General features: G+C 45.7%; 1 protein-coding gene across 1 annotated transcript in view; it reads right to left on the bottom strand.

The window, feature by feature from the left end:
* Positions 1–20,867, bottom strand: part of FEM1C (fem-1 homolog C) — a 57,421-nt gene extending 36,554 nt beyond the window's left edge. Inside the window, exons 1-2 of the mRNA XM_078675518.1 lie at positions 20,643–20,867; positions 19,191–19,795 (exon numbers count right to left, since the gene is read on the bottom strand). Coding sequence (XP_078531644.1) covers positions 19,191–19,734 — 544 coding nt within the window. The 5' untranslated portion in view covers positions 19,735–19,795; positions 20,643–20,867. The remainder of the gene's footprint in view (positions 1–19,190; positions 19,796–20,642) is intronic.
* Between the last annotated feature and the right edge of the window lie 653 nt (positions 20,868–21,520).

The following is a 21,520-nucleotide window of genomic DNA, read 5'->3' as shown; positions in this document are numbered from 1 at the left end:
GTCCCTTTGGATTCAGGCCTGGATACGGATCGGCACCGGTCAACCTTATAACACCTCCCCCGGCGCAGATTCCATCGGCACCGCGTCTGCAGCTGATGCGGTTGTGTCCCCAGCCAGTGTTGCCCCGGCCTACACCATGAAGTGGACACGGAGCCGGACCGACGTCTGACGCAGACGGTTATTTTGCACCCCTGTTCTACACTGGTGTTCCTTTCAGGCCAGATTGGAAACCAAAGGAGGGTGAGGAGCACTGGGAGGGGTCTGGAAACCAGTTGGAGCATGACCCAGACTGGAGAAAGGAGTTGGGGGAAGCCAATGGCCTGGATACCTCCCCAGACCTTGGCATGTTGTCTCCTCCTACCGTGGCTATAAAGGAGGGAGCTTCTTATGCAGTGGTGTTGCGTAGGGCGTCCGAGACTCAACCTCGAGCTAGCTACAGTGGCAGTCAGGACTAACCTCCTGACAGAGCTGCTTCAACCGGTAGCGAGCTATTTGGAGCCCCTACTGCCGTTCAATGAAGCCCTAACCGACATCCTTTTGGGCACCTGGTCCAGGACCAACATAGGGACTCCTGTGGAGAGGACGATTGCCCGACGCCACCACCCAGCTCCGGACGACCCCCCTTTCCGCTCCGGACGACCCCACTTTCCTCTCCCAACACCCCACCCCTGAGAGCTTGGTGGTCCAATCCTTGACATCCAACGGCGCATTCCCTACCGCACCACCTGATAGGGAATCCAAAAAACTGGACCATCTTGGTAAGATGTTTTCTTCCTCCAGCTTGGGACAGCAGTCGGTAAACACAGCATGTCTGTTGGGCGGTACACCCACTCTGTGTGGGATACGGTAGAGCAGGTGCTGCCCCAGTGCCCGGAGGCGGCCCGGGCCATGCTGTCCCGTGCAGTAGACGAAGGGAGGGACGCAGTTTACCATACGATGTGGACTGGACACCAAAGACTAAATTAGGCAAGAGAAGGAGGCATTTTTCTACCAAATAATTTAGTTGTCAACCCCTCAGTTTAAGGAGACATACAGATCAGTCATACCGGGTTCTGGCCTGCCAAACTGGAGGGAATGCTAAGGGTGGAACTCTAACTCAGAAAATTGGAGAGATACCACCTTTAAAAAGGAGGAACAAATCATTTAGCCAAGCTGAAGGCTAAGCTAGATGAATACGAGGCTGCACAAAGCAAATTAAATTATTTAGGTGAAGAAGAAATGGCTAGATCATCCGGGAGGTGAGATTACCAAGTAAAACGCTAGCCAAGTTCCTGGGGGGAAAAATAATAAATCACAAAGATGAATAAACTACAGAGCTAGAGAAGGAGGTCAAATTAAGAAAAAAACAAGGCCACACAAATTTCAGCAGAATGAAGAGTACTAGAAAAGCCAACACACCTCCCAAGTTAACCTGAATGCAGATGCTCTACGTTTCTAGATACCAGTGAACTTGCCCGATTGGGGGCTACACAAAGGAAATATCTAGGGAGGCATAGGTAGAAAAAAAAAAAAATTTGCACTCAATATACTCCAATTTATAAATAGTTAAACAAAATACTATTGGTAAGTGTGCTTGTGGGTATCACTCAACTCATTGGTGAGGCAAAGTCAAACACCATATGCAAGTATAGAAAACTACACATCCCCTTAAGCACTCCTTCAGGTACTGCGAGGAGTGTCTACTCAATCAATATTATTGTAGTTTCATTTCATCCATCTTAATAACCTAAAAGGTCAAATGATCATGAATCATTCATTTTATTAGTATTTGTCCAAGGTATACCAAACATCCGGGTGTGTAACCACTTCATTCTTAACGCCTTAACCGCGACGGTTTCTCCGCCACGGTGCGGGCGTTCTAAAGGGTAGGCGGGGCCGCGTCAGACGTGTGCAGCACCAGGGAGGTAGCTCGCGCAACGGCCGACGGCAGCAGCGAAGGGGTTAGATTTCATCATTAATTGATGGCTTTACAACCCCCATGCTCCCCCGATCCCCAATGCATTTCAGTCCTGCGAGGCCTTTTGTCAGGGGGAAAGTGTGAAGTGCACCCTACAAATATGCTTTAAGTGATCTCCTCAAATTCCTGTGTACAAATTCACTATCTAGAGATGCCCATTACCCCGAAGAAGTTGGTGAAAGAATCACAAATTTACCAAACGGAAAAGCCCCTGGCCCAGACGGGTCACCAGCGTAGTTCCAGAAGGAATATGTGCAGCTAATAAAACAGAGACTAATTGCCACGTACAAAGATTGATACCAGAAAGGCAATCTTCCCCAACCCTAAGAGATGCTATAATAATTAGATTAATAAAACTGAATAAGCCTCCTGAAAAAAGGCAACTCACACAGGCGCCTATCACAGAGAACAAGATCACTGCCAAACTCCCAACAGATCAGATTCGGTCACTGCTAGCCAGTCTGCCGAGAAAGGATCAAGCAGGTTTCATATCTGGGAGATCCATAATGCAAACCTCTGTACTTTATTTGCACTGCTCAACCTTAAACCTGAGGCAGCAGTAGTGTTCTTGGATACTGCAAAAGCATTTGATTCCCTAGAGTGGCCATACCCATTTAGGTTTTTAAGAAGAATGGGATTTATTGTAGAGTTTCTTAAATGGGTTAAACAGCTCTACACTGCACCTACAGCAAGGATTTGGCTAAACCGAATAATATCAGCACCATTGTTCATAGCGATGGAGACACTGGGGGCTGGACTACGGCAACATCATGCTCTTCTAGAAGGCTCATAATCTCTTTAATTCTAGACGAAGTTACATACATATATATATATATATATATATACACACACACACATACATACATACATTACACATACATACACACACACCGTTTATTTGTAAAGCGCACGTTCACCCAAAGGTATCTTGGCGCTGAATAACAGATGTTTATTGTTACCCAACTCAATGGTACTCATTTTATCGACCTCAGTTGGATGAAAGGCTAAGTAGACCCTCCGGGATTTGAGCCTGTGACCATGTGGTCTAACACAGGCCCATGCTGTGCAGGAATTAGTCCAATGATCCACCAGACCCCGGATAGATAGATATCTATCTCTCAGGCAGCCTGGAGTCAATGTACCACCACTAATAAAAGAATTCCTGAGGTTTGCTCCCTCAACAGGCTGGCAACACAGGGGCGTGACCAAGCTGGCTACAATGGCAGAGGTGCCTAGCTGGGGCTCCAACATAAAGCACGAACCTCGCCAGATGCACCGAACCGGGGGAGCCATGTGCGAACCTACAGCTACCTGAACACTTGTGGAAGCACGTACGGGTCTTGCACTTACCCAGGCGTCACGAGACAGTGGATTGCGAAGCCCTCGGTGACGCGGACTCGGATCCAACATGGCGGCCCCCACGAGGGTAAGGCAGACCAGGAGGCGCCGGACTTCTCCACCGGGCTCTAGCCATTGCATCCAGCGAAGGCGGTGACACGATTGTGGAACAGGGAGTCGGCGAGAGCTGAGGCAAGAGGGTGGCGTTCAGCAGAGCTGGGTATAACACGACCAACTCCCTGCCCCCACCCCACTCCCTGCCCCCCCACCCAACAGTGGCAAGACAGGACACAAGGCCCAGCGAGAGCCGCGAGGCTGTGCTGAAATACACAGAGCGGGAAACTAAACTGTCTGAGGCAGCCACCAAGACGGACGACTTCGGTAAGTAAGCGCGCTCCCAGCAATCCCAGAGAAAATCAGCGCAGGAGGCAGGCCCCCCCATCCACTTTAGCAGCCACTCTGGGCCCCTCACAACTCCTCCGGAGTACAGAGCAAGGTCACCACCCCTCAGGAGCCAGGGCACAGACGAAGGGAAACCTCACAGTAACTCACCAGAGGTGCTCAAGCACAAGGCCACGTAACATCAGCAGGAAAGAAACCACCACCCCCCCTCACGCCACCATATTGGGCTCACATCTCAGAGGCGGGCTACCAGGCAAACCAAATGGCGACCACAAGCAGTTACTGAGACGAACCGTGGCGATATTCAGTCGCGGAGATACTCACAGGAACTGGCAGTAGCTACGGCGCAAGGCACTAAGTGAGGGCATCGCTAACCAGAGCAAGCTACCAGCACGAGACAGATGCCACTGCATACCCCACCGCTACCATCAAGGGCACACATGGTGACCACTCGGAAGGACCGAACCAGCGCGATCATTAAGCACTCTCTCCAATATACAGATGCAGTGTGTAAAGGTCAGGGACAATAAAAGTAATTCACACAGCCCCCGGAGCACCATACGCTTGGACTAACACAAATAAGTAGGTCATGTGATACCTGTATTAAGAAGTCTGGCAAACGACCGAACCTCAATCTTGAACCGGTGCGCAGGCTTCTCAGCTGCGAAATGCAACAAATTATGGACAAAATGAGGGAACCACGCGCCCATACAAAGCTCCATTACGCCCGCTGCAACGCAAGATGATCCCACAAGTGCCAAGCCTTGCAGAAAGGCATGGCGGCTCTTCTTGAACGGACCAGTCCGAGAGACAAGACAAGGTCTTAAAAGCGACTGAGCACTCCGGAGTGTCAATGGAAGAGCGTTTTGGCACCCTAGGTAAAGACCTTAATCTGCTTTGACACGATCGCACACTTGCAGACCGGGTGGTGGAGTGGGAGAAAGCAATCGCTACTATGCAACAGTCATTCAAAATACACCAAGAAACGTTGCAGACTTTATTAGGCTGAATGACAACCATGGAGGAACGCACAGATGACCTCGAAGGGTGATTGACACTATGTAATATCCGTGACCTAGGCCTTCCGGAGGGCGCGGAGGAAACCAACCCAATTGAGGACATGGAAAATTGGACCAGGTCCTTCACTCCTGCCTTGAAAAATCCACTCATGGTCTACAAAGATGTATTCAGGAAGAGCTATTTTTAGGGAGTAGTTGCCCTTTCTGGAGTTGAAAATCCTCTTATCTTCAGGGAAGACAAACTGACTTTTGACCTACGTCTCTGAAAACAGAGTAAAAGAAAACAAGATTTAAATGCATCTTTATCGCTTACAAAGTGAAAGAGTAATATAAATGCAATGAAATCTTGTTATTGTGTCACATTTGCTGGCTTTCAGAGACAGAGGTCAAAAGTCAGCTTATCTTATTACATTTATTTTTCTTTCTATGCCTTAGGTTAAAGGATTTTGTAAAGTGAACTGTGTGACAATTGAACTGTGCAAAGCATGTTAAATGAAAGGCTTAACATGTCAGGCTTTTCTCTAACACTGAAATAGCCAAGTGACCTGTTCAAACATTTGAAATATATTTTACTGTATGAAGACATTTTTGTAATTCTGTGAGTGAAAAAAAATATTTTTATAGGAACAAATTAGAACATTTTACTTGATGTGCACATTTTAAATATTTTTGCTGAAACCCAATTTCCAAAATTTGTTTATGCGCTATCATCAGTAAAACTAAGTGTCAGTGGGAAGATTGTGGCCATTTGAAGGAAAATATGCGATCCGTAAAGGATATTGCACTACCACATCATGCAATGTAATATATTTATGAAAAGTGAGTTTTTAAACATGAACTGAGAATTATTTCTGCTCCTGCCCAGATGACAAAGCTATTAGTAAACAAAGAGGTAATCCAGGAATGACATATACCCTTAATATGGGTTTGATTCTTGTTATACATGGAGCAAACATTTAGTCTAGTAAATAAGGAGTTTTTTGTTCATCAGAAATAGTGAGCTTGCATATTTGAAGGTGCTTTCTTATTTGATAATCAAAAAGAGGCTGCGCCATATGACAACGTATTTGCCTAGGATCACACAATTTGAGACCAGTTAACGGGTCAAGTACATTACTAAAGTTACTAGACCTGCAGGTCTAGTAACATTTGAAAGATTTTTCGAGCCCTGCAGATGCAGACCACACCACGTTCTTCTCAACAGAGAGCCCACAGAGTGCCAACTCGTAGACCTCCACCAGGATCCCCACCTCACTCGATGCTCGTGAAGTTCCTGCACTATAGAGACAGGGATGCCGTGCTCTAGGCGTAAAGACAACATGGCCCCATTCAAGTGGAGAACAAACAAATAATGCTCTTTCAGGACTATTCGAGCGGTGCAAAGCCAGCGATCTTCGTTTTTAGAGGTGAAGCGGCGACTTCGGCAAGATGGAATCCAATACTCACTGCTATTCCTAGCACGCCTCAAAATTATGCAAGGTGGAACCATTGTTTTCTTCACGGACCCACAAGCAGCCCACAACTGGGCGGACCACAACTGCAACAAACATCCAAGCTCGAACTTTAAGCACACTAAGCACACAGCGCAGCAATAGAAGTCACCCTAAAACACAAGACAAGCATCCTAGCCGGAACCTTCCGCCCAGTCCATGGGGTCTTCGGACCTGGAGCAAATCATTACACAGTGCAGGAAAGCCCTACAGGCAGTGGCAGAATTATGGCAACCTCAACAGCAACAGATATAGACAAAGGCCCGCACATCTTCACATCAGAAGCGGAAGAAGGCAGTGAAGAAACTGAGTCACAAGCAGGCTGGATGACCCATCCACTGGTTACGTCACAGACAGCAGACACGTTGATATAACCCCACCGCCACTACTGCAATGAACTTTAAAGTAGCTTAGTCCTTATCAAAAATGATATATCACACATGTTGCAATACTACACACAACAAGCAATAGACTACTGATCAGCTCCCCTGCACACAAAAATCCTGCAAGTGCCCCTTTACAGAGTCGCCTTTAGCAGCACAAACCACCACCCCCACAATACATTAGAGTTTTTGCAACATGCTATGTTTGGACGTACCGCCTGTTGCAATAGGTCCCCTGTATTGGGAAAGTACCCCACCCCAGTTGATAACCCCTATTCTGTTAGCCACCACTACACTAAAGAGCTGCTTGCAGGTAGAGGAGGCATTTAAACTAAAATGGGGCAACAAGGCCAAACTCAGAGAGGTGCATATGCCACAATACTACCCCACACCCTGTCGGACTAACCGATCCCAGACCCTCCCTGCACACTATGGCACATAAAGATATTAACTTCCTCACACTCAATGTGCGCAGTATGCACATGGCACGCAAGAGATACGCAGTGTACGCCTACATAAAACGACAAAACGCACAGATTGCATTGCTGCAGGAAACACACCTAGTGGAAGGAGAACTTCAAAAAATTTCCATAGACGCTAGCACGGTACATTTTGTGCCACAACGTACTCTGCGTGTGCACAGGGAACACTTATTTGGTTACGACCAAGAGTTACGTTCCGAGAACTATCCAAAACAATAGATTCAGAGAGGCGTTATGCTTTATTACAAGGGCTCCTTTATTACAACCAGTCCTGCTGGGAAGTATCTACGCACCGAACAGGGGAAATTCTGGGACTCTTTCTCCCACCTATCTGACCCAACACACCAAGACGCCCTGGATACTAGAAAGGGACTACAATTGTGTACAAAATATCCTCTTAGATATATCCTGCCCGCCGCATCCACCCTACCCGGCAATAACACAAACAAAGCGCTTTAATACCTGGATAGAGCATTGGCGGAAGCATGGCGTACCAAGCACCCAGATGCGAGTCTGTACTAATTTCACTCTATACCACATGATCTCAGAGTCTGTCTGGATCGCTTATGTTCTCCGCCCATAATTCCTATGGTTCAGTACTCTGAGTACCTGTGACGGGTCCTATCGGATCATGGCGCTCATACGCTTACCCTAGCATGGCAACCAATCGCGTCGCCGGTTCTCACCTGGCGCCTTCCGTGAGAATGCTTAGTAGACCCAGTGTTTAAACATATTCAAAACTATTTCAGCAAAAAAACTAACAGCAACAACCTGGGCAGTATGGTGGGACATTCACAGTAGTGATAAGGGGGACGTGTAACCAACACATCTCTGGAGTGCGTAAAACTCTAGAACGGCATACAGTAGAAAAAGAACAAAAACTAGCCTCACTGACACATGCAGAAAATAGAAATGTAGCCACATCGACACCAAAACGGTATACACAAAAAGGTGCTCGCAGACCTCTAAAGATATAACTTTAGAGCACATGCGGCCAGAGTAAACAAGGAAGTAAACAGAGCTGGCGCACTGCTAGCTTGGCTAGTGAAACAAGACACTGCCTCACAGCCAATTACCGCTGTGCACACCATTACAGGAACCTAAGTCCACTCCCAAGCATTCATAACGCAGGCATCTCAGGAATATTACTCTGCCCTATATAAGGCTCCTAGCCTAGAAGTCCCAGACATACTGGACAGATTCTTGGGTGCACACCCTCTGCCCTGTATAACACCAAATGACCAAAGCACCCTAGATGAGTATATCACTGCAACAGAAGTGACAAGCTATCCAAGTCCTGGCTACACGCAAGGCACCAGGTCTGGGCAGCCTGTCGTGGAGTTTTTCTGCACTCTCAGTCCAGTTAATCCACCGATTGGTAGAACTATACAAAGCAGCACTGGAGGAGGCTGATCTACTGCAATCGATGCGGAAATCAATAATAGTCTCATTCCTTAAGCCAGACCAAGACCCCTGTCACTTGGGCTCATACCGGCCTATCACCCTGCTACCCGCAGACTATAAAAAGTATGGCTAAATCCTAGCAGACCAGTACTCCTCAATTCTCCCAACGCTAATACACTCATACCAGTGTGGGTTTGTGCCGCGGAGAAACACCTCCCATAATATCCAGCAGCTGTTCCATGTGCAGGGTCAAATCCAGGGTCGCTTCCCCCATGCTGCGTGCCTGGACCTGAAGAAGGACTTTGATACATTATTGTGGCAATACCTCTTTAACGTCCTCCAACGGATGGGAGTGGGACCCCGCTTATTGGCCTACACTAAACTCATATACACTAGACCGTCCTCCAGAGTAAGGCTCGCACGCCACGTATTGCCCTCGTTCCCAGTGCTGAGAGGTACAAGGCAGGGCTGCCCGCTCTCCCCGCAATTTGCCATAGCGATGAAGCCACTAGCAATTCGGCTTTGAAGGGAGGGCGAGCAGTGGATAATCCCAATAGTGGGAACTATGCATAGTGCGTCACTGTACGTGGACGATCTGCACATCTATGTCCAAGACATCACCTCGGACCTCACACCGATATTTGTCACTCTGATGGATTATGAGTCCACAGCGGGCCTAAAAGTTAACTGGGCCGAGTCCACAATATACCCATTATCAGTTGATCCCACTCCCCAACATGTGTGAGCTAGAGGAATTGACCTCATGTGGAGTGCTCAAACAACGAATTACCTAGGTGTTCGGTTGTACCACACCCCACACAACATTTATGAGGGTAACTACCGAAAAGCACTAGCAGGCATTCGTTACTCGGTCAACTTCTGGAAAACTCTCTTTAGCCCCCATCGGGGAAAATGGCAGTGCCAAAATTATCCTTGTCCCACGACTACTCTATTACTTCACTAATCTACGCTATGGTGTCCACTACAAATGACGTAGTGTACACTTGTATGAAACGCATACATTGGATGTCACGCACAACCCCTCTGTACTCCGCACCTCCCCCCTATTGCTGCTGGTCGGTCTTCCCAGAGGCCGTAACCATTATACAGCACAAACCCTACACACATGGACAAGCAAGCTCCTCGTTTACAAACGGTCAGCTGCTCTCATTCGCAGGGCTAATGGCCAACACGGATCTCCTGAGAGGACAGTTTCTCACACATGGGCAATTGGTGGCAGACTGCTGCTGCACATGACTGACACAGAGCCATCTACGCACAGTCATTCATGCAATATTACGGATGGGTCCCGGACGTCACATAGGGACATGGTTATAGAAGGCAATGCGAGAGCTGGGCATTGTCACATTCACCCCTCTTTGGGAAAAGTGGGAGACGGGATGTCAGAGGTCACTCTATGATACAGAATGGGAACAAGAATTGGAATTCCCTAAAAAAGTATCCTGTAATTAGCAATTCAAAAACATACAATACTTTCTATTACATCGGGCATACCCAACACCAGACACCGTCCAGTGTTACTACCTGAATATGTATGCCCTAGATGCCAAGAAACCAGGGTGACATTTCTCCACATGTTCTGGAGTTGTCCAACACTAGAACCCTACTGGAGCACGATACACGCCACATGAGGTGACAGGACTTGCAGACATTACCACGTGGGAAGCCTGTGCGTTCTGTATATTCACGCGTCGGAAACATCACAAAGTAGAGATGTGATTTGCGTCCCTAGCTCCTCTACTAGCCAAACGAAGCTTAGCTATGCTCTGGAGGACCCCGGTGGGACCAGCATTAGCGGCTAGGAGAGGAGCAGTCATTAAATGGGGAGCATCAGAGGAAGATGTGCTAAGACTTGAAGAAGTCTGAGGTACTCGGAAACATCCTATCTCCATGCAATGGGCGACACTACTCCACACCTTCAAGCACACTACACCACATGCAGTATCTCCAGATAACATTACCTTCCTCTCAGGCCCCCCAGGAAGAATGTTACTCATGCAGCGCACAGGACAATCTCCTCCTGCGCCTAAACCGCAGGGTACAGATATGGGACAAACACAAATTCTAGACCTCATACCCAGCTATGGCATTCCATCTTGAGATCCGACTTAGTGGCTAGAAACTAAAAAAAACTCCCTACAAGGCTCGCCTACGTCCAGCAACATATATATCCTCCCACACAGTCTATCCCAATTGATTTCCCCCTCGATTCAAGTTATGTTCCCCATTGCAGAGCAATATTATGCATCTATTCAAACCAATGATAGGCGACAAATACCGCTATGATGCACACAATGAAGTTCAATTCTTTATTATTATTAAACCGAACATAAAGTGAAGCAGTAAAGTGATAAATGATAATGCCTACAGCTGAAATGATATACTAAAATACATGTACAAACTCATGTGAAATTTAACAGCTAATGAAGTGGCCTATTGTGCGCAATGAAAATCAAATAAAAAGAATTGATATAAAAAAAAAAAAAAAAAACACAGGCTGGCATCACCATAAACATTTTTACCACTGACCAAGGTATGAACTGATTAGATTTAAGACCATCCTTTACAACAGGAAGAACATATGCTAAAGTACTTAAGGAATTACAGTGAATAAAAGTGTCAATGTTGTAATAAGCAAGAAATATGTAGTAGCCATGGAGAAAATAGAATAGAGAAACAGATTACATTGCCTGTCGATGGCCAGACATCTAGCACTGGCAAAAAAGGTGATGCGGCCTCCTTTTTATCAGTTCAAAAATATACCCAAGCCACTAACGAAAGCATCCTCCATGATGCTACTGACCGAACTGATTCGCATTGCATGGGCAGGCAAGCACCCTAGACTAAGGTGGGACAGACAGACTCTTCTTTATAAATAGATAGGGATGGCAGTGCCAGACTTCAAGTGTATTACCTCAGTGCTCAAGTAGAGAGCATATACTTACTTCTGGCACTACCAGACATCACATCAACCATGTGACACTCTTATAGCTCCTAATGGCTGAAACTGACACCACACAATGCACGGTATGGGCCTAGGGCAAACTTAAAAATTGTGCAAAACTTTTTCCACCCCAAGCCTGATGCTAGCCTTCCTCCCGAGCATTCCACCAACATGCGATCAAAGAGCATACATGCAGGTCCAGGTAATGCCCTTCCGATATGTGGGCGATCTACAGCAGACAAGGACATTTATACATCCAAATGAGGTGTCCGACCATAAGGAGAATACACAACTAGATATTTTCCTGTAGTATAGAATTTACAAAGCGTACTGCAAAATAAATGCTAACTTTACTGCACCCGCAAGAGTTTTGCACACTAGAAAGCACTGCAGTGACACTATCCACCAGGAAACTAGTGCCCCACATTTACAAGTTAATGCAGGAGGCAGCGCCAAAATACCCAACCAAGGCTTAACAAAAGTGGCAGGAGGAGTTGCTAGCTACCCCTACAGATGTGCAATGGACTACTGCTATGCTCAGACTGGTGAGCTCACCCCAAACTAACAACTTCGTTTGATACATTTTAAATATCAAAAAAGAATAGATCATAGCCCAGTTGCCCATTACAAGTTAGGGCTCAGATAAGATGGTTGTTGTGCAAGGTGTGGCCACCCGCAGCATGTTTCTTACATCTGGCTTGGCAATGCTCAAAGGTATTTACATATTTGACCACTGGCTCGGCTCAAACTGGGGTGGCATAGTGAGCATAAGAACGATGGATTTAACCCAGATCTGTTAACTGGGAAGGGGGGGGGGGGAAGAGATAATGATTGATTTATTCAGCATCAATCCATCATTTGTTGCCCCAGTACTATACATGTTTTAATGCGTATAGTTACTTTTGAAAGTGACAGTAATTCTAATGAATAAAATGGATTGATCAATTTAAATGTGGGGAATGTGTATTCTCGGAAACCAAACTTCAAACCTAAACATGCCTACATCAGTCAGTTACGAATACAAACAGCATCACTGGTCAACGATTGAAACAAAGGCACAACTCAAAGTTAAAGCCAAGTATATCAAACATAATTCCAACCAACATCCACTTTATAAACAGAGAAACAATAGCACAATATGAAACTAACACACTGTTGACCAATACATTTACTGAGAAACCAACTACTTCTAGTTGTAGGGAAGAACAAAAAAAATGACTGAGGAGCAATTTTCTCATCTCCAGGATTGCATTCCTGGGAGCATGTGCTGTTTTTCAGATGTAAATGGCCTAGCCAACATTTAGATCTATAACACATTTCAACAAATTCCCAGTAGGGTGTATACTTGGACCTTTTGGACTATTCAAAGTATGAAAAATATTCCACAAATAAAAGGTCTCCAAAACCAGCTATGTTTAAACCGAATGTCACCAGTTGGAATGCTTGCCCTAAAAAAGCAGGTATAATGCATGCAGAATGAAAAAGCTGCACGCGCCACTAAATCTTACGAATATCACTATATTCAGCAGTTTTCATACAAACAAAATGTACCTGTTAAGTTTGCGCAATTTGAGCCCCTTAAAGAGGAGAAATTTGCTGTCTTCTCAAATTAAACTTGAGAAAGCCAAACATGTAGAATGTGATCTTGGGTCCATTAAGCCAGACAGGTAGAACCAATGTCAGATTTACCTTCTAGAATCAAATCAGCAGTCTATCAAAATGAAAAGACGTAATAACATCACACTGCGGGTTTACTACTGACATACAAAATCTAACCAAAAGGCTTCTCGTATTTCTCCATTTAAGAATGCCTGTGGGGTAAAAATGTGTGTTCACACTTCTAGCTTCAGAGGAAGTGCACCCTTATAAGAAAACACGTTTGAAAACCTAAATTATTAAGCTTAAAACACATAAAAAGGTTAATTTATGAGAAAGCACCGATTGAACTTTGAACCTCAAGACTGTGGAGCATATTTTTCATTTCATTTCCATACTCCATGGCCCAGGAAGCTTCTTAAATCTACTTGTCTGGTAAAAGAAAATTAACTTATCCCTCTGGTGCCATGCAGTGAGGTGACAAATTATGGGAGTGTTCTTGTATTAGAAATCTGTTAATAGCCTCTCTGGTTATGCCAGGACTCCCATTACAGCAGGGTTTGTATTCTAGCAATGCCCTGCTTTTACCACATTTCTACAAATCTACATACTGGATCACAAGGACTGATTCACTGCACCACTAGCAAGTTGCCTGCCTTCATCAAATTGTTGCCCACCTCTCTGGAATAGCTGCCCCGCACCCAAATTATTAGAATAATTCATCAGAGCGGCAGTGCCCTACAGTTAATTACACAAATGATTCCATTACTCCAAAACAATAAAAGCTCCAGATGCCCTGAGCAGATACTGTTAAATGTCAATCTTTTATTGTTGTTCCAAGTTTTCTTTATAAAATACACCCATAGCAGCCAACGCGTTTCACTCATACACAACAAGCTTCTTCAGGGCTTAGCACAAGTCATCAAACCCACAATCTGCAGTCAAACAGATGACTGCTTCAAACGGGATCCGGTTTTTACATTTTACTCTGTGCCCAATAACGCTGTGTCCAGTCTAGATATGTTTTTGGGGAGCTGTACTTTGGTTTCTTCCTCAAATATTACAAGCAAAGCACAAAGCATGGGTCCTGTCAGACCACAACTCTGTCATTCCCTATATCATTAGGGGGAAGTACTGATCTTTGGCAACAGCAGCAACACATGGAACGACTCCTGGTGGCCATCAGACCTAGGACTCGCACCCACTCATTCCAACAATGCCAGAAACTTTGAAATAATAAAAGACAACAAGCTACCCATGAAGTCATAGATAAACGCCATCTCCTCCGCCTGCTCCTCACTCTGTGCATGCTACGCAAGATCTTTAAGTGGCTACCCCTACACTTGAGACGCACCGTGACATAAGCCTTCATCACCAGCAGTCTGGACTATGGCAATGCCCTGCACGTAGGAATCGCAGCCCACCTCCTACAGAAACTCCAGACCAAACAGAACGCCACAGCCAGACTCATCTTCGATATTCCCCGAAAAACCCAAAACACACCACACCTCAGGAAACTCCACTGGCTCACCGTACAGAAGAGATGCCAATTCAAGCTGCTGACCCTGCGCACACATGGCACTAGACTAAGGATCTGCCTACATGAACCACCGCCTGAACTTCCACCAGGAGTCAAGCCTACGCTCCACTTCCCTTTCACTAACCCATACTCCCTGCGTCTACAGAAGGAGAATGCTCCATCTCCCACATCACAACAAAGAGCTGGAACAGCCTCCCCACACCTCCGGACCACAACCTCACTTTCGGAATTCCAAATAGCCCTCAAGACCTGGCTGTTCGAATTAGCCTCTGGGACCTGCAAGCGCCTGGATACCCACTCTGGTGATTAGCTGCGCTTTATACTGACTGATTGGGGGGGGAGGAGGGAATGGCATTAGGTGGACATTTGAACTCAAGATTCTATTGAAAGATGGGTATGTTAGCTCTATGAATGCACATTTAAGCAAATTCCTGGAATTCAATATTAACCCATCTCCACTCCAGGTGGTTCGGGGTGCTCTTAAGGCCTCGTGTTGGGGACAGACTCTCCAATTTGCCTCCCGTCGATGGAAGGCAGAAATGACAGAGGAAAGGGCGGCCAGACTGGCTCTGTGCTTTAGAAACAGACCTCGGCTATTGTCTCATGGTAAAGGATGGGCCATGGGTCGACCAACTGACTCTGGGAATTGGCTACGATTCTTAGAGCCTCCCTTAGGAAACAAATCTGGGAATCGAGCAGTTAAAAACGGAAAGGCTCAGCAATTGACCTATTTTGAAAATAGTGAGGAAATGGGCACATTTTGTCATTTAGGGTAAGAGACAGCTCTAGGTCAAATAGCATTCTGCAGATCAGGGACAAAAATGGGTCCTTTATCCCGGATTTTGCAGCAATATGTGATACTTTTCGTAGGCTCTATCAGGCCTTTTTATAAACAGGATTGCTAATCCTCCCCCAAGGATATATCTCGATTTAACCAGCAGCATCTTGAGCCCATGGCAACTCGTACCCAGCAATCTAAGTTGGAGTTACCCATTTCCCTTGGGGAGGTCAATGACACCATTAGCTCTCTGGCCAGAAGGAAGGCATCTGATCCTGATCAGATACCAGAAGAGTTTAATGCTACTTTCTCATGGTACCTCGCGCCGGTTTTGAGGGACCCTTTATTCTCTCGATTTGTAGAATAGGGACAATAAGATCCCATTTCCATACTCCATGGGACCAGGCAGGGGTGTCCTCTTTCCTCTCAGTTATTTTCTCTTTATATTGAACTGTTTATTCAGTCCCTAACGTTAGAGATACAACCCGAGGTTAATTTTGAAGTAAAAATGGTAGATTATGTGGACGACATCGCCGTTTTGACCGCCTTCTCTAATTAGTGGTCTACATGATCAGTCATTTGGAGAGGTTGCTGGCTACAAGTTAAATCAGAAGACTCGGATTATATCCAATTTTGTCTCCCGACAAGGACAGGAGGTGTGGTCAGTCTCTGGTATACCTTAGGGTTACATTAACTGTTAACACTCTTGATATCTTAGAAATAACTATGGTAAACTATTTCAACACTCAGCAGAGGTGTTTCTCAAGTGGAACAGTTTGCATCTGGGGCTCATCGGACAATAATCTTATTAAAATTATTACCTTCCTCAATATCTTAATTTATTTTGCTGTATCCCACTTTTTTACTGGTTCTCTTTTTTAGAAAAGTCGCGTCATTAGGGCTCAAGTTAATTTGGTCACATCAGAAGCCCCGTTGCAAGATTACATTTTTACAGCAGTCCAAGGAGTGGAGAGGGGGGCGGGGTTCACTCCCGGTCCTAAGTGTTTATTATCTGGCATTTTTCTTCGCACAACTTCGGTTGGTTCTTGGCCCATATGCTTAGTGAGTTCCTCCCGTTTTTTTTTTGGGGGGGGGGGGGGGGGGTGGAGGGGGGAACGATCAGATACAATATATTTTAAACAAACCTTGTTTATTTTAAACAAACCTTGTTTAATATATATTAAGTTTTCCATTTTATTTGGGGTTCCTTTAAAGAGAATATTTCTGGGCATTTCTCCTTTCAACCAGCTCACATGTTTGGCTATAATCCCAACTTTCCGGATTGTATTCAGGAGGGTTTCAGGGAGACTTGGGTAACGGTCAATCTCCTGACCTTAGGCCAGCTATTCGACAGCACAGTCTTTACCTCATTTGGTAATCTACAGCAAAAGGTTCCTCTCCCATCAACCGTCTTTTTGGATATTTGCAAATGCGTCATTTTTTTTAGCCTTAAAGAAGCTGATTGGAGTTGTGTGGGCAAGCACGGTCTTGATCTTATTAGGAATGCTCTATCCAAGAGAAATATTAGGCTGGTTTATGAGCCAATCTATCTCATCTAATAACCAGATGGATTAATTTTCTGGGGAGGGCTCCTAAGTGGAGTATTCTGCTCAACATGGAAGTCACATGTGTTGATCTTAGGTGTAGCAATATGTGGTTTCATTCAGCTTTGAATGTGCTCTGTATCAAGGTACACCATCCTAAATGTATTAATGACTAGCATTACACTCCTCACCATCTCTATACTATGAAGCTTCAGTTGGCCAGCCACTGCTTCCGTTGTGGACGCACTGGTGCAATTCGACCCATGTCTTTGCATCCGGTCCAGCATTAAATCTTTTCTGGGAATTGGTCTTTGACAAACTGGGAGTATCTCCAGGGTTGAGGACTGTTGGGGATCCAATGTTGATTATGTCGAGACATTCATCAGCTACTCCGGTTTGTCTATCTGGGTTTTATTTATTCTCTATCACATTAGCTTGACTGGTGTTAGCAAGATTATGACTTTCCAACCCCTCCCCATTCTATATTATGAAGCGTCAGTTGGATTGCCACTGCTTCCATTGTGGACGCACTGGTGCAATTCAGTCCATGTCTTCGCATCTTGTCCAGCATTAAATCTTTTCTGGGAATTAGTCTTTCATAAACTAAAGTGCATCTCCAAGTTGAGAATTGTTGCATATCTAAAGTTGATCATGTTGAGACATTCATCAGCTATTCCGGTTTTTCAATCTGGGTTTTATTTTTCTTTATCACATTAGCTAAGTGTTGGCAAGATTCTGGGGAATCCAGTGCAGGGGTGGTTGGCAGAGGTAGCTGCTCCTCAGGACCGGTCCTCTCAGTCTGTGGTGTTTTTGGGTTCTCAGGATGCTCTCCTCCATTCATTTATCTTTCTCTTCTGTCTTACATTTCTGGCCTTTGTTTGGTTTGTTAATTTGACCATAACATGCAAGGTTTGATTTGGCAATTTTGTCTACTTAGACTGCTCTTTTTCTCTTCTGCCTGCTAAGTCTTTCACCTGCCCCATAGATTTTGTTATGAAAAACTTTTTTTTTTTTTTAAGATAAGGATCAAACACAGACGACAACACATTGTGGATTTGAATAATTGTGCTTAGCCCCGATGAAGCTGGTGATGTATGAATGAAACAAGGCTGTTTTTAATAAGAAAATGTATAAGAATAAAAAATAAAAATAAAAGATTGCCTTCTAACTGGGGCTGGAAGTGGTAGTTTCAAGGATGTAATATCATTTTGAGTCTGTGCACACCTACAAACTTTCCTATTTAAGGGTTTTCACCATCTTTTTAGTAATCTCTACCAGTGCTGGAAAATGTACTCCTGAGAAGAGAAAGGTTTCCAGGCCTACTTCTGTAAATTCATGAAGATCGTAAATCTGCACCAACGCAAGGACATATACTAAGGGTGCACTTTTGTGTCTTTCTTTAATAATCGAGCCCCTAATGACGTCCAGAAATAGCCAATGCCATTTTCTTTTTATTAAAACTATTCTAAAAAACTCTATATGGCTAAGTTCACTGTGAGTGACTATCTTTAGCTTTCGCAAAGCACCCATCAACATACAAAACCATTTTCTTCAGTGCCAAGGACTCCAATGACAATGTGTGCTTTGAGACCAAAAAAACATTTTCCTTCAACTAATCTTTTTGTTACATTGCTGAAGAGTCATCAGTTCCCACGACAATAAAGTTATACAAACACTGTCTAAATAAAACACGCATTAACAAAACCAATAGACTACTAACCACCACCAATCCTAGTGTTTTGCCAATGCTTGTTTAATTTCATGTTTGTCTTGAGCTGAATCCCTGCTATTGTAACCTAAAAGCACTGAGGGAAAAAAAAGGCAAACCACTAATCTGCTTTTACACTCCAACATTTTACAGTTATGTTTATTATGTAGCGATGATGTACTACAAAATGCACTTGATTATTAAAAAAAAAAAAAAACACACACACACACACACACACACGCAATACCCATAGGTCTGGCTTTAAAGGAATGTAGCATGGTATTGTGAAGCATTCCAAGTAAATAGTATGAGAATTAATATGTATTTGTGTGGAAGCAGAGAACTGTAGAATATTGGTATAGGTTAAAGGCAAAGTGACAGTTTAACTGTCATGTAAGACCTAAAATAAAATCCATGTACGTTACTGACTGCTCCAGCATCTGTGCTTCTGCCAGTTTAAGACAAACACTATAAAGTATGTAGCTATCCAAGACACTATTACAGCATGACGATTACATGTGTGACCCCCCCATATCTTAAAGGACCTGTGATCTTGAATTTCAAGCTTGCTCTCGGTCTCATACCTTTCACGCTCTTCCTGTTCACATCTGCCCCCTTTTCTAGAAGGTACTGTGCGATGTCCTTGTGGCCCTTGTAGCAGGAGATCATGAGGCAGGTGTGGCCGTGCCGGTTGGCCACCTCCAGGTCGGCCTTGTGCTCCACCAGGTACTTGACGATCTCCAGGTGTCCATCGAAGCAGGCGGCCCGCAGAGGGGTGGAGTTGGTCAAGGTGGTGTTGTTGACCGATGCCCCGTGCTCCAGCAGCGCCTGCACCACTGGCAGGTGGCCTGCGGCCGAGGCAGCCCAGAGCGGTGGTGCACCCTCGATGGTCTCCCCGTCGAAACTGACGGCACCGCCGGCCTCCACGGGAGCCCTGCACTGTGTCAGCAGGTACCGCACCATGTCAAGGTGGCCATACCGTGCCGCCATCAGCAACGGGGTGGCGCCGCCCGTGCGCTCCGATACCAGTGCCACCACTTCGGGCGGAGTCTTGCTGCCCAGCAGCTTGGCCAGAAGCCGCAGTTTACCATCGCGGGCTGCGTTGAATACGGCCGTCCTCAGATCCATGGCTGCGGCGCAGGCTCAGCCGTGGAGGGTGGCATCCGTCCCAAAGATCCCAGGGTCACACCTGTGGGGAGACAAGAGCATAGCTATCATACACCGCATCGCCAAGCCTGGCACACTTGTTCAGACGGTCGCCCGACACCGAGATCCTGCACTTCACCATGCCTTTTGAAATCCATTCGGGCAGGTGCACATGTCGGATCACAACAGAAGGCATAAGCGCCTGTATGTAGACTGCCTCCCAGGGACACCCAGGAACCAGTCTCTGCGTGCGCTGAGACCAGGCTTGTGTAGCCAGCCGCCTGTGACTCACTCGCCCCCTACAGCAGCAGGGATTCCGAGGCTCCAGTAACTATTTCCACCACCCGTAGGCCCACCCACCACACTCAGAAAAGGAGCAACTTCGCAGTCAGGTAGAACGGCCAACAGTGCCATCTCCAGGGAAGAAATACCATCTGTCGCGCGGAAATCTCGTCATTTCAAAGGACCCGAATGGCAGAATTGAAGTAAAATACCAAATATGAATCTGTCACTGACCGATCAATCGATGCCGTGAATGCATTTTCATGCCTTCTTTCCAGCCAACGTCACATGACAATAAAAGTACCCAGAATTACAAGAACACTGACCCCCCCCAAAACAGCTGCTTCTGGACTCCAAGTACTGGGAACCCCACCCCTATCCTTATTCTTTAATAAAGATCCCTTAAGCACTGCTGCCCCACATCAGTATTCCCTTATCTACACCAAAAACAGGACCAGTTGAACCCAAAACAAGACCATACTAACTATAACAACCATCGGAACAAGCTCCCTGAACCCCAAAAAAGGATCCAGATAACTCCGCCCCTTTAATAAAGCCCCGCCTTCCGACCTTCCTGACAGTCCGTTTACGTTCCGGACTAAAGCTACCTTCACAGAGCTCTGCAGCCACCGTTCCAATGGCGTCGGACGTCCCGCTCCTCCATGGCCAACACCCTCGACTCATAAAACAACGCGAACTAGCCGGCACCTCGCTCGACGCCTTCTTCGGGCGCCCCCGGAACAGGAAGCGGACAGGGGACTTAAGCAGCACGGCTGACTGCTAGAAGAGGAAGAGAAGCCAACCTAACCTTACCTCCGATGACTCACGCAACTGTCATCTTCGCACCAACCAATGAACGGTGAAAGAACCCGCATTCCAACGCAACAGTCGCTGAATTAGGGCGCAAGAAGGCGGGGCTCTGCTTGTGACGTAAACAGAGAATAGGCTGAGAGCGCACACGAAGGTGTTGGTTCAAGTTCGATGTTCCATTCCACCTTGTTGATAGATATTAGGAGGGCGTCAGTTAGGAAAAAATAATTAATAAAAGAGCGACGATACACCGATCTCGTGTTAAGTTCACGGAAGGTAGAACCCTTAAATAGAAAGTGAAGAAGGACGAATGCGTCGGACGGCCACCCTTTGTAAATGCAAAGTTAGAACATTCCAGCTGGTCATTGAAGTGGTTTTTATTTTCAACATACCTAGGTTAGCAAAGGACAATCGTGTTCTTATTGTGGAAGAGCCGGGGGCAGGTACAGACTTAAATTAATGCTGGACTGTCGCCTGACCCTGCCATGGCCGCTACCTGATCCTCAACATGTCACTTTAGCGTTTTGGAGTTGGTCTTTGTTTACACCAACGGAGAAGTTTCTCTATTGGAGTAGAGTGCTCCATACGCCCACCGTTTCAATTGTGGAACAGACTTAAGTCGTGGAACTCGGAAGAATGACTATAATTTTAAAATAATCAATGGAATGTTTTGTTT

The sequence above is a fragment of the Lissotriton helveticus genome, chromosome 2_1, assembly GCF_964261635.1.
Source record: "Lissotriton helveticus chromosome 2_1, aLisHel1.1, whole genome shotgun sequence".
Taxonomy (NCBI): Eukaryota; Metazoa; Chordata; class Amphibia; order Caudata; family Salamandridae; genus Lissotriton; species Lissotriton helveticus.
Note: the sequence above shows the minus strand (reverse complement) of the source record. Positions and strands in the feature narration are given on the sequence as shown.